At 41.8% G+C, this 14,255-nt stretch overlaps 1 protein-coding gene across 1 annotated transcript in view; it reads right to left on the bottom strand.

The window, feature by feature from the left end:
* Window positions 1-533: 533 nt before the first annotated feature.
* LOC107569867 (tripartite motif-containing protein 16-like) overlaps window positions 534-14,255 on the bottom strand; it is a 17,825-nt gene continuing 4,103 nt past the window's right edge. Inside the window, exons 4-6 of the mRNA XM_016256024.1 lie at window positions 12,065-12,212; window positions 10,907-10,954; window positions 534-1,425 (exon numbers count right to left, since the gene is read on the bottom strand). Coding sequence (XP_016111510.1) covers window positions 881-1,425; window positions 10,907-10,954; window positions 12,065-12,212 — 741 coding nt within the window. The 3' untranslated portion in view covers window positions 534-880. The remainder of the gene's footprint in view (window positions 1,426-10,906; window positions 10,955-12,064; window positions 12,213-14,255) is intronic.

Here is a 14,255-nt window from a genome sequence, read left to right as displayed (position 1 = left end):
CTCCCATTAGCGTTAACTAGTTTTTTGTAATCTGATTCAAAGGTAATTAAGCACAGTGTTGTAAATGTACATTTATTTATTTTTATTTTTATTTAACCTTTATTTAACCAAGCAAATTAATTAAGAACAAGTACATGCATTTTTTTTGTTTTTATTCCATAGTAAGGGAACAATTCATACAATGCATTCAAACTGTGTTACTTTAAGACCATCTCCGAACTTTCTACCACTACTCTGCTGTTCTTCCTGTACATCTTGATTGACAGATGTCTTGTACAGTCATCCAGTCATCCGGTTTGTCTGATTTGTTGTTGTGTTTTCTGACTTGTTATTTTGTTTTCAGATTTGTCATTGTGTTATCTGACTTGTTATAATGTTTTCGGAATTGTTGTTGTGTTTTCTGATTTGTTATATATATATATTTTTTAGATTTGCATTTGCGTTTGTAATTTGTTATTTTGTTTTTAGAATTGTGATTTGTTTTGCACTTCTCTGTCACCGTAAAATACAATTTGTACAGTAGAAAAACCATTATGCCTATGGAGAGTCCCCGTAAACCACATATACAGGTATGAGTGTGTGAATGTGTTTAGTATCTGAACACACTTACTTTACACTTTAAATAGAGTTGAAGAGTTTTCTCATGTCAATGTATTATAGTGATGTCAATATTGCCGTGAATATTATCTTCACTGCACATATCTATCAAGGATTAAAGACTGATCTGTTTTTGTTTATGGAAAAAACAATATATAACAACAAGCTGTCACTCTCTTTCAAATCTCTTTCAAAAAATTTGTTTTCCTTGAGATACTATAACATCTCATGGTTGCTGATTTATCATGCAGCTCAAAGATTTGATTCGACAACATTATTGGTATTACTTTTCAGAATCATCTATAATTGCTAAATTACAGAGATTCACTGTTCCCCAAACATAAAACCCAGGATAGAGCGGCTGAGTGAATGTGGTCTGGACTGTGTGGATGAGGTTCATTGTGTCAGAAACGCTGTAGAAGGACAGAGTTCCTGCACTGTGATCCACATACACTCCTATTCTCCTGCAGCTGGAGGGAACAGGGAGTTTAGTCTCTTTGTTATTGTGCCAGAATGAGAAACTGGAGGGATAGCAGAACAAACTCCAGGACTGATCATTATATCCAAAGAAACACTCATAACCAGATCCCTTCCTGCTGATGCTCTTATATGACACTGATATATTCACATCACTCCCACGCCACTCAAGCTCCCAGTAACAGTGTCCACTCACACTCTCTCTACACAACACCTGAGGATAAACATCAAATCTGTCTGGGTGATCAGGATACGGCTGGATATGGCTGTTATTGAAAGTCACTTCCTCCCAATCAGAAAAATAGAGGAGTTTATGTGCAGTGTTTGGATCCAGAGTGAACTGATGGGAATCTGATGGAGAAAATAGGAGTTATGAATTTTAAATTGCACACAAGTTTGAATTTGTCCTATTCTGAGTCCCAACTCCTCGATCTCCTCACTTTCCCGCCTATCTCAACTAAGCTAAAAAGAAAATTAATTATAATAAAAATAAATATGCACACACACTGTAAACACAACCTGAGCAGTGGGCAGCCATTTTTTTTTTTGCTGCGGCACCTGGGGAGCAGTTGGAGGTTCTGTGCTTTGCTTAAGGATCTCACCTCAGTCCTGGAAGAGAGCACTGTATTTTCACTTCCCCCAACTACAATCCCTGCCGGTACCGAGACTCAAACCCTTGACCTTTGGGTTACAAGTCCGACTCTCTAACCATTAAGCCACAACTTTTTAATTTTTATTGAAAGTTTAAAGAATTAATTAGTCATCTGTATTGGATTATGTTTTTAAATTAAGCTCCAAACGTAGGTTTGCTAATCATTCAGTCCTGTCAATCATTGCGAGCCTATATAAGCAGCTCTCATTGCACCGTCCCAGTGTCAACTCTTCCGGCATCCTCCATCTTCTCCTCTATTTCTGTTTTCCTCCCTCTAGGTAGTACAGTATGGAGGGTTGAACTCGGCGCTCAAGCCGAGCCTCGGGTTCGAGCCTCCATTACGGACAGCAAGCCAAGTTCGTTTACCACTTACCATCAGGACTGGATGGGCAGGGCGAACTCGTGAAAAGTTACAGTATATATGACTGATTCTTGAGACATGGGACAAAACATGTCCAGCAACTGTAACTGCTAATAGGTTTAAAAATGTAAATATGTTCAATTGTAAATGTTATGAGGGATTAATAATAGAATGTATTTAACACAATTATCCCCTTCAATTTAATTTTATAATTATTATATCAAATATTTATCGTCTTCTTACTACTTCTAAAACGTGTTCACAGGGAAGGGTTCACTCATTCATATGCTATAAAATGGATAAAAATGTTTTTTGTTTTTTTGTTTAATGGTGAAAAAGAGCTTGTTTTATCAAAAGCAACACTTAATAATATCTTATATCAAAGCAAGGTTGTTTTCAATGACACATGCGTGTTTCATAAGGTTTCAAAGTTGTGTCCCCACTTTTTGTCAACACCGTCAGACATGAATTAAAATTGGAAAAAATCAGGGATTATCATGGGCAGCTGTTACTATAAATGACCCCCATGCCACAGTCCACCTCTGCAGAGTACATCAATGTCAGACAGGCTCTGGTAAGTTTTATACATTTTAAATCCTAATGTTAATATTTCCTATCACACCCATGTCAACAACATCTTCCACTTTCTGAGAAAATTATTTGAAATGTTTAGATCATTTTATTTTCCTGAAGCAGGTTCTATTAGCATCTAGCATCAACAGAAAACAAAAACAAAATGGCTACTACATGAACTCCATTTGTTTTGTGAAAGAAATGCCAAATTTGTCAACACTGTCAGATGTCACCACAGTCAGATTTTCTGTCTGACAGTGGTGACGGGCCAGTGATGGAGTTGACATTCAATGTTAAGTCATCATATGTTTGTGGTTTTCAAGTCATTTTTAAATATAAAATAGTGTTTGACTGTTCTAATAATCTATAAATACTAATATAGAGCATATATTGCTTTTGTGGATTGATAGTCAGCACTTCTAGTAGAGTTAGGGCTGAGGGAACATAAGATTCAAGGAACTTAAAGCTGAGAGAACACATAACACTGGATAAAACATATCTATACATACAGTTCATTTGCATTCTGATCAAATGTGTTCTGATAATTTCTGGATCATTTGTTAAGATGTTTAAATGTGAATATTAAGATCCTGGTGAATTTAAGTGGATAGAGGTAACAACTAATTGTTTGATTTTTTCATTTAACTGCTTTTAAAAGGTACCTTGTTACCATAGCAGATGCACAGCAGACACACTGTTCTGAGATGAGAAAATATATAATTTGTGTTCCAATGATATATCAAAATACTTAAATGTGAATCTTGAATAAAAGCTTAATAAACAATAACATACTCACTGTTTGTTGTATTTGTTTTAATATAGTAATTGGTTGATTCAATGTATTTGATTGTTAAAATGACCACAAATTCAGGTTTCCGTCACTACCGTCAGATGTTTCAACTCGGTCAGGTCTATGTCACATCCGTCAGATGAATATTTTGATAATATTTGATTATGATATTTTATATTTGTTGAGGAATTGTTGGTCACATTTAAAAATGTAATCTGTCTGCTAACATGAGAATGTGTTTTGAAATGTTAAAAACATCTTGATTGCTTGATATTAAAATAAGTATTGGCATGGTAAAAAATCACATTTTGATAAAAAGAGAAAAGTTGGGAGGTTGAATAAAAGCATAGGTCAGTAGCTTAGTGCATGAAAGATACAAAAATGTAGTTTCATTTGTCTGAGTACAAAGTTTAATTTTTTCAATATTGCACCCTGTTTTGTCCCACTTCTCAAGAATTGGTGATATGTGACCTATCTGGAAAGACCATGTCAACTCGACAGCATCGCGCTGGTAAATATTACCGGCCAATGACGCTTGAGCGTACAAGCTAGTGGTGGAGCCATCTACTACATAGGTCAGCGCCCAGTGTCATTAACTCAGAATCTTTCAACTTAATGAAGCAAGCATCAAAGGCATGCGAGCCTCCAGCCCCAGTCAATGAGGAGCTGATAAGGAACCTTTCTGAGGCTGTCCAGGATTTGGGACTTGACTGGTCGCACCCCGAGCAACCAACCAAAAACAGGTTGGATATGCGTTATCTGCAGTCGGGCCGCCATGTTGCATCCCCCCAGTGACCCGCTCCCTTTTCCCCTGAAGTACACAAGGGGATCTTGTGGTCTTGGCGCTCCCCCTATTTGTCCTGAGCCCAAGCTGTGGGATTGCGTATGCTTTCCTCTGTCAATGGAGCCGACCACCTGGGTTACTGTAAGCCGCCGCCCATTGAGGAGGCAGTCGCCGCACACCTTTGTCCAACCACACTTGGGTGGAAATCCTCGCCATCACTTCCATCTAAGCCGTGTCGCACCACAAGCCACATCGCTGACAAAGCTTACATGGCAGCCGACCAAGCGGTCTCAGCGATTCATACGATGACTGTTCTCCAGGCTTTCTAAGCCAAGAAGCAGTCGAGCAGCAGAAGAGGACAGAAGTCTGTAAGTGTTTTGTATGTTTTCTCATTAGATTTTAGCGGGTTGTCGTTAATAGGACACATTGTTTTGTTTACTGTGTTTACCGTGGTAAACACGTGCTGAAGTTGCGTTTGTTCTCGTGCGTATCGCGTGGCTTTGCAGTTTCAGTTTAATAAGTAGTAAGGTGTGGCCAAAGCCAGGTATAATTTACCTTGTTTGCAAGTACTTGTTAGTAGAAGCAGTCGAGAAGCAGAAGAGGACAGCAGTCTGTAAGTGTTTTGTATCTTTTCTCATTAGATTTTAGCGCGGTTGTCATTGCTAGGACACATTGTTTTGTTTACTGTGTTCACCATGGTAAACACGTGCTGAAGTCACATTTGTTCTCATGCGTATCGTGTGGCTTTGCAGTTTTATAAGTAGCAAGGCGTGGCCAGCTGAATTCAATTACATGGAATCAGGGAAGTATATATTTGCTCAGTACCCAACGGCAGCTCTCGGCAGTATAAATCACACACTGTACGTTGGAGGCAGTGCAATCCTAATAATACTGTCCCTGTCCTCCACTATTTTACTCTCTATTCCAATTGGTCTCTTGAACTCAGCCGTAATTTTATGAAGCTACGAGAATACTTTTTGTATACTCTCCAAAAGGGCACCAGGGTGACACGGAGGAGACGAATTGTTGAATAAAGTCGTTATTTTTGTTTTCTTTGCGTACAAAATATATTCTCATAGCTTCATAAAATTACGGTTGAACCCCTGATGTTACATGAATTATTTTGCTGATCTCCTTGCTACGTTTCTGGACCTTGATCGTGGTAATTACAGTGCTGTCTATGGGAGGGTCAGGGAGCTCTCAGAATTGAATTAATCAAAAATATCTTAATTTGTGTTCAGAAGATGAACGGAGGTTTGGAACAACATGAGGGTGAGTAATTAATGACAGAATTTTCATTTTTGGGTGAACTATCCCTTTAAGTTTCACAGACCATATGGCTACAATAGCTCGGTCCTGCAGGTTTGCCTTATACAACATTAGGAAGATTAGACCCTTCCTAACAGAGCAGACTGTTCCAATCTCACAACTCCTTTTCCAAACTCTTGTTCTCTCCAGACTGGACTATTGTAATGCTCTCTTGGCGGGCCTTCCTGCATGTACTATCAAGCCTCTTCAACTGATCCAGAATGCAGCAGCCAGAGTGGTCTTCAACGAGCCGAAGAAAGCTCACGTCACACCTCTCTTCATCAGTTTGCACTGGCTCAAGGTATTGATGATTGCCTAAAAGACAACCACTGGCGCTGCACCAATATACCTAAACTCGCTAGTTCAGACCTACACGCCCTCCAGAAGCTTGGGTTCTGCAAGTGAACAACGCCTCGTGATGCCATCCTAAAGAGGCACAAAATCACTCTCATGGACCTTTTCCTGGACTGTTCCCAGCTGGTGTAACAACCTGCCTATCTCAATCCAAACAGCTCTTTAGGAGTCTTTAGCCATTTTCAAAAAACATCTAAAGACACATCTTTTTCGCCATCACCGGAGCAATTAATACTAGCACTTACCTATTCTATTCTATTCTGTCTAATTTATTTATATAAATAAAGCAAAATAAAACACCTTATGTGCACTGTGCTAGACTAACTGAGACTTGTCACAGCACTTGCGTATTGTTGCTCTCTCGTAGGTCTGATTGCTTCTACTTTGTAAGTTGCTTTAGATAAAAGTGTCTGCTAATTGACTAAATGTAAAAATGAAAATATTAGATGCTGCAAACACTGGATGAGGAAGGGCCGAACTCTGCTACCTTCAAAAAACTGTGGTCGGCCACCAACTTGGTGCTCAGGGCCACTAAGAAGACAGCCCAAGGAATAGGCCGCGGTATGGGCAGCCTCGTCACGCTGCAGTGGCATCTTTGGCTGACGCTGACCAAAATGAGAGAGTCAGAGAAAGCTCAGCTGCTGGACAAGCCCATTTCTCCACACGGCTTGTTCGGTGATGCAGTGGGCTCCTTTTTGGAAAAGCTTCTGGAGGCTCAGAAACAGTCAAGAGCGCTGAAACATTTTCTGAGGGAATGATCCGCTGCACCTCCACCACGCTCAAGATCTTCTCCTACTCAGCACTCTGAATGGCGTGAAAGACCATCTTCTGGACTCGGAGATGGCCGTGAGACCAAAAGCTAGGCGATTCTGGTATCAGAAGAAGATGGGGCCCCGTCCTTCGAACGTTGCACTGGATCCTCAGCTGCATTCTTGACGAGAGTGGTCTGAGGAGGAAGCAGCCGGAGAAACGGACGACGAGTCATTGTGCAAGAAGGTTCATCTTGCTATGTTGCACCTGTTTGTCCCCTCGCATGTTGCAGGCAATAGGGGGAAATTTTTGGCATGTTCAGTGCCAATAAAGTTTGCAATAAAAAACAAACCAAACAGTGTTCTACATCAGAGCTCTTTTTCTCCTCACTTTTGTTCCCAATCACGCATTATAAGAGTCCTGTTTTCAAACGGTGCTCTGTAGTGCACAAGCCCTGTGCACTCTCTCAATCTAAACACGAGTGCACCCCCGGCACACGCCGGTGGGCCAGTGGGTGCAAAAGACATCAGCAATGCCCCTCGAGTGGTGGGTGGTTCCCTGTAATCAGAGAGCAAACCGTCCCAGACATGTCACAAGGCGCTTCAACCCCTCTCTCGCTTTACAGACACGTGGTGCACACTTCCAGGAGTATCAGAATGGGTGCTGAACACGGTCACAAGTGGGTATACGCTTCAGTTTGCATGCAGACCACCCCGTTTCTGCGGTGTGATGATGTCGATGTGCCAGACAGGGATGCACCGGTTTTGCAAGCAGATATTCATTCTCTCCTGGTAAAGCAGGTAATAGAAGCAGTTCCCCCGGAAAATATGGAGAGCGGCCTTTACAGTCACTCCATCCTTGTCCCCAAAAATAATGTGGGTCTTCGCCCTATTCTGGATTTGAGACCGCGCACTGGCAAAGCACTCATTCAAAATGATAACGGTGAAACACGTTCGTGTTCAAAGGCAGAGCTTATCAGTTTAAAGTTCTCCCATTCGGGTTGGCATTAGCCCCGAGAACCTTTACAAAGTGTGTAATGCAGTGCTTTCCCCTCTCAGGCAGAGTGGAATACGCATCCTGAATTATCTGGACGATTGGCTTGTTATAGCCCAGTCACGGGGACGTGCTGGAAAACCACAAGTGTCAGCTTCTTGAACATCTGAAGCATCTAGGACTGACAATCAATGTGCAAAAGAGCAGGCTTTGCCCCACGCAGAACATCACAGACTGTACTCAAGAATGAATACAGTCTTTGATCAGTGCTCTCACCTCGTTCAAACCGGGGAGAGTGATGATTCTGAAGTGCTTTCAGAGATTGTTGGGGTTTATGGCAGCAGCGGCGGTGATGTGGTGTGACTTGCGAATGCATGCTTAATACTGAGTGGTTTGCGCATGAGTGGTCTCTTTCTGCACTTAAGTGCGAACTGTAGTTTTGATTTAGTTTGCTCAAAAAAGAGTGTTTTGCTTAATACTTTGTTTGTAGATCTGTTGTTTAAATTATTACTTGCTGCTAGGAAGAAATATATCGTTGTCTACCTATTTCTACTTTGTATATTTGTTGTAGTTTGTCATTTTGATTGCACTTACTGGTAATTATAATAATTGCCGTCAGCTAAGGAGGAGCCTGTGTTATTTGCATTGCTCTCTTCCTGCACTTAAATGCGAACTGTAGTTTCAATTTGAGCAATTGCCCTGCTATAGGCTATTGGTTGTGCTAATTAGAAGGCAGCCACAGCTGTTTTCACTGTAGTCTCTTAGACTGTGTATTTCTGTGACGTCTGTGGACTGACGGAAGCGTTCAGCCCTCGTGTTCAGCCTCCTCCTGTGAAGACCGACGAGTGTAAAGACCTGTGACTTTACCTGCGCGACATCACTGAGCAACAAAACCAGCAACGCACTTAAGTATTATTTTTATCTTCGTTTTACACACTCTCCTTTTCTGTCCTCTCTTTTCCACCTCTATCATGTGTTTCCAAAACATTCCGGTTGTCTCTCAACAACGCTCTAACATCACATGCAGATGGCAACACAATCTTGCTAACCTGCATCCTATCTCTACATCTTCCACCTCTTTTTTTCTCTGTGGGTCTCTGGAATTGTCAGTCAGCTGTCACAGTCACTTTTAGTTTTTGGTGACTTAAACATTCTGGACAAGCCTTATGCTACAGACTTCCATTTACTCCTTGCTTCATTTGATCTCAAACGCCTTACCACTACAAGCACGCACAAATCAGGCAACCAACTTGACTTAATTTACACACGCAATTGTATTGCAGACAACATTTTGGTAGAACCCCTACATATCTCTGACCATTTCTTCATTACATTTAAACTACATTTTGCTACCTGTGTGCCACCAACCCCTATACCGGTTACTTTTAGATGAAACCTGCGCTCTCTTTCACCCTCCCATCTTTCCTCTGTAGTATCCTCCTCTCTTCCCTCACCTACCCATTTCTCATCTTTGGATGTGAATGCAGAAACTGACACTTTATGCTCTACTTTAACCTCGTCTAGACTATATTTGTCCTCTCTTCTCCAGGCCAGCACCGGCTGCCCCTTCTAACCCCTGGTTATCCAATGTTCTTCATGAGCATCAGACAAAACTCAGGGCAGCAGAGAGAAAATGGTGCAAATCAAAAGATACGTCAGACCTGAGTATGTATCAGTCTTAGCTTTCATCTTTCTCTGCTGAAGTCCATACTGCCAAATCTTCATATTTCCACAACAAGATCAACAGCGCTCCAGACACACGTAATCTCTTCAAAACATTCAATTATCTCCTCTATCCCCCTTTACCACCTCCCACCACTTCTATAACAGATGATGATTTCACCACATTCTTCACAGACAACACTAGAACAATCAGTAGTCAATTCTCAGCCCCACACACAAAGGACATCAAACCAATCACACCCACTGCTAAAACTCCCATCTTCTTCTTCTGTGCCCTTACTGAGGCAGAAGTATCAAAACTTCCCCTATCCAGCCATCCTACAACATGCCCTCTAGACCCAATCCCCTCACACCTTCCCCAAGCAATCTCTCCTACATTCTTACCAGCACTCACACACATCATCAACACATCTCTCCTCACAGGCACCTTCCCCACTGCATTCAAGCAGGCTCGGATAACCCCACTGCTCAAAAAACCTACATTAAACACTTCACTTACAGATAGCAACAGACCTGTCTCTCTCCTTCCATTCATAGCGAAAACCCTCGAATTAGTTGTTTTCAACCAGGTATCATTGTTTCTTTCATAGAACAACAAACTGAACGCTAACCAGTCAGGTTTCAGGAGTGGCCATTCAACTGAGACTATGCTACTGTCAGTCACGGAAGCCGTGAGGATTGCAAAAGCTGATTCCAAATCATTCTTATTTTCTTATTCTGATGGATCTATCTGCTGCTTTTGACACTGTCAATCATCAGATCCTCCTGTCCGCCCTCTCATCACTGGGTATCACAGGGATTCCACTTCGCTGGTTTGAATCCTATCTCACTGGTAGGTCTTTCAGGGTGGCCTGGGGAGGGGAGGAATCCAAAGCTCATCAACTGGTCACTGGGGTTCCTCAGGGATCAGTTCTTGGACCCCTCCTCTTCTCCATATATACACTACAGCACTGGGTCCCATCATACAGGCACATGGCTTCTCCTACCATTGCTATGCTGATGACACACAGCTCTATCTCTCATTTTAACCAGATGATCTAACGGTAGCTGCACGGATCTCAGGCTGCCTGGTGGACATCTCAGCATGGATGAAAGAACATCACCTACAGCTCAACCTAGCAAAGACTGAGCTTCTTGTCTTCCCTGCCACTCCAACTCTACAGCATGATTTCACCATCCAGCTAGATTCTTCTACAATTACCACATCAACTTCGGACAGAAATCTTGGTGTAATCTTTGATGACCAGCTGACATTCAAAGACCACATTGCAAAGACTGCAAAGACATTGTGTGCGCTGCTGTGTTGTAATTCTCAGAGTCCCGTTCGAACAGTCGAAAGATTCTAAGTTAATGACGCTGGGCGTCAACCTATATAGCGGATGGCTCCACCATCATTGGACGGTAAGATTTACCGGCGCAATGCAATTAGGCTTCAGTATTTGAGGAAGGAGGGGGATAATCCCCATAGTGTAAGCTACACAATGTCTTGTTCCCTCCTTTCAGGGAACCAAGGTTATGTACATAACTAGAGACATTCTAGATGAAGTATCTTAGTGTGTGTCATTGTGTTTGTTAGTGACTTACATTTTAGGAAGTCCTCTCTGGTCTTGGGAACAATGTTACTGTGAGTGTCTGTGAAAATAACAGATACAAACTATAAATATCATATATATATATATATATATATATATATATATATATATATATATATATATATATATTGTGTCTTTATGTTTCTAGAATACATCCGGCTCAGCATCTTATGACTTTGCATGTGTGTTTTGGGACTACACTCACAGATCATTTTTTTCACATTTTGTTTTGTTGCTGCCTTATGTTAAACTGCTTTAAATAGTTTTTTTCCACAACAATCTACACTCCATACACCATATGGAGTGTATAGAGTGTACACTCCATATGGCAAAAAAAAAAAAAAACATTTTTTAACATCTTTGCAAATTTATTCAAAATAAAAACCTAAAATGATTCCATTGCATAAGTATTCATATCTGGGACAGTTGAAATTTAGCTCAGGAGCATTCATTTTGCTTGTAGATATTACTACACTTTAAGTGAAGTTAACCTGTGGAAAATTCAATTGAATGGGTATGATTTGGAAAGGCACACACATCTTAATAAAAGGTCTAACAGCTGATAATGCATATCAGAGCAAAAACCAAGCCCTGAGGTCGAAAGAACTGAGCTCAGAAACAGGTTTGTGTCAAGCCACACATCTGTGGAAGAGTTCAGAAAGAAATTCTGCTTCATTGAAGGGTCACAGAAGCATATAGTCTCTGTTACCCTAAATGGAAGAAGTTTGAAACAACCAGGACTCTTCCTTTCATCCGGATCAGAGTGATACTTGAGTATCTACTCATTTCCCTCGGGGGTTTAACATCTGCCCTTATCTTTCCCTTCCTAATTGCCCTGTAACCACCATCTCTGCACCTGACCGAGGTTAGGTGGGAACTTCCTGCATAACAGTCTCCTACTGGACCTATGATGTTTTGGTTGGTTCTATGGCTTCATAGTGACTACCTTACTGATGGTCTGGTCTAGAGGCTTCTCCGGACAGGGCTCCGACACGGGAACCATGGTGGGTGTGTACGATCCATTTTCTATATGATATATATATATATATATATATATATATATATATATATATATATATATATATATATATATACTGTATATATTATGTGTAGCTCAATACAGAGAGCAGATGAATCTCTAATATTTTACCAGATATCTTTTTCATTTCCTCTTTGCAGAAATCTTCCAGTTTGTGTCTCAGCTGACAGACAGATTCTCTCACACCATCCAAAGAAAAGAGGAAACTGACAGAGATGCTTTCTGTAGATTCAGGAGGAGCTGAGAGTGACTGAAGACTCTACAGAAATAACAATTAATAAACCAGAAAAAAATCTGAAAGACATAGTATAAAGAATGAGAGACATATTTGGTAAAAGTTCACATAGTCTCTTGTTCAAACTTCCAAAACATGACTGCCTAGAAAATAAAAAAATAATAATTAAAAACTGCTTTTTATCAGCTAATTCTTCACTAATACAGTTTAACACATAATTAAATAATAATATGAATAAAGATTTACTGTCTCATGATGCATTATTGAGAGAAGAATTTAACTATATTTATATAGTTTATATATATATATATATTACTATATTTTAGTTTGATCATGTTTTTTGATTGAATATTTTGTTTCCCTTTCAAGGGAACTTCGAACTGCATCCTCTAGGGGTCGCTATGGGGAACGCCTCGTCGTGACCTGTGTCTGAAGTATACATTGAAAAAATGGTGACAGCCCATGACGTCACTACCGGTGCGATTATAGTATAAATAGGTGCCGGGAGAACATGTCATTCTCTTCTTCGTCTTCACTGACCATTTTGTTTGAAGCGTGCATTTCCGTGGTAAGAGTGATCTATATTCCTATCGTTATGGCGAGCACTAGCAAAGCGTTTAGAGGGTGTGTGCATCCGCGTCGTCGTTATTTGACACCTGATGACACACACAATCTCTGCGTTGTTTGTTTGGGCAAAGAGCACACACGCGATGTCCTTGAGGGGGCAATCCACATTCATTGTGAGTGTATTTTAACGAAAAGCTCTGCTCTCGTTTGTCTCTCTTTTCGAGGAAAGGGGGGCAGCCATCTGCTTCCCGCGGCTCAGGACCCACCGCTGCTGAGGGACGGAGGAGGATGGGCTTGTGGGGATCGCAGGTGGATCCGGCTGATGAGTTTAAAAAGGGGTTTTCCCTCTCGCGCTTGTCGGCTGTGGATGAGAGTAAACCTCTAGGAGTTTTGAGCGTTATCTTTCTTACGCACTCATCGATTCTAGCACACGAGTTATGCCAACATCGAGGCGATGCGCGGAAACGACTATGAGAGGATGCCCCTGTAAAAAAGACGACTGGCTAGCTATCTTTCTATGGGTGAGACGTCCTCTCTTAAAACTCCCTCCTTGCCATCTCGCTTAGATGGCAGGGCATACGCAGCAGCAGGTCAGGCTGTTGCTTCGTTGCACACAATGCGGTGCTCCAAGCATATTAGGTTGACCTGCTGGAAGACCTGGATAAAGGCCAGATGAGGTAGCTGAGTTTCGTCGCACCACAGATCTCACTCTCTGTGCTACTAAGCATGGCAGCTATAGTAGGTATTGAGAGACATCTGTGGGTGAACCTGGCAGATATTGGGATGGAAGAGAGGGGTTTTCTTCTCGATGCGCCGGTTTCGCCTTCCGAATATTTTCGGTTACCTCCGTTGAGACGGTGGTCGAGAAGTTCAGGGAGGCAAAGGTGTGCTCAGCGGCCTTCAGTCCTTCTTTTCATCTGTGTTTCTGTCCTTTTTAAGGTAGGTCCTCTGTGAGCACCCCTGCTGGATTCAGAAACCAGGTGCTCGACTGGCAGTGTTACCTCACTCGCTGATATTGTGTCCAGCCGGTATGATAGCCCTGGTTCCGGCTTCATGCTTGCTGGACCATGCGGCCAGGTCAGAGGCTTCTGCGGGAGCCTTCTTGATCATCAGGCCCCCAGCACGACACTGCAAAAATGTTCTGCATGTCCGGGCTCCAGGATATCCCCACTTGCTGAGGCATCACGCGGGAAGTATAGGTGGAATTTGCGAGAACCTTCTTGTATAATGCTGTCTCAGGCAGTGCTCCCCTCGCCTTAGAGGGTCGTATTTGAGTTTGCCTCTCCCGTTTGGCCCAGTACCTCCGGGTATCTGTGATCAGATGCCTGGAAATTTAAATCCATGCTATGGTAAGTGCACACGCTAAGCTCTGTGCACTTTCTGAAACCCACATAGTGGTAAGTGCGCACGTTGAACACTTTGCGCACTTTCTAAAATCCACAGTAGTGGTAAGTGTGCACGCTGAGCACTTTGCGCACTTTCTAAAATCCACATAAGTGA

The sequence above is a fragment of the Sinocyclocheilus grahami genome, unplaced genomic scaffold (genome assembly GCF_001515645.1).
Source record: "Sinocyclocheilus grahami isolate Dianchi unplaced genomic scaffold, SAMN03320097.WGS_v1.1 scaffold1389.1, whole genome shotgun sequence".
Lineage (NCBI taxonomy): Eukaryota > Metazoa > Chordata > Actinopteri > Cypriniformes > Cyprinidae > Sinocyclocheilus > Sinocyclocheilus grahami.
Note: the sequence above shows the minus strand (reverse complement) of the source record. Positions and strands in the feature narration are given on the sequence as shown.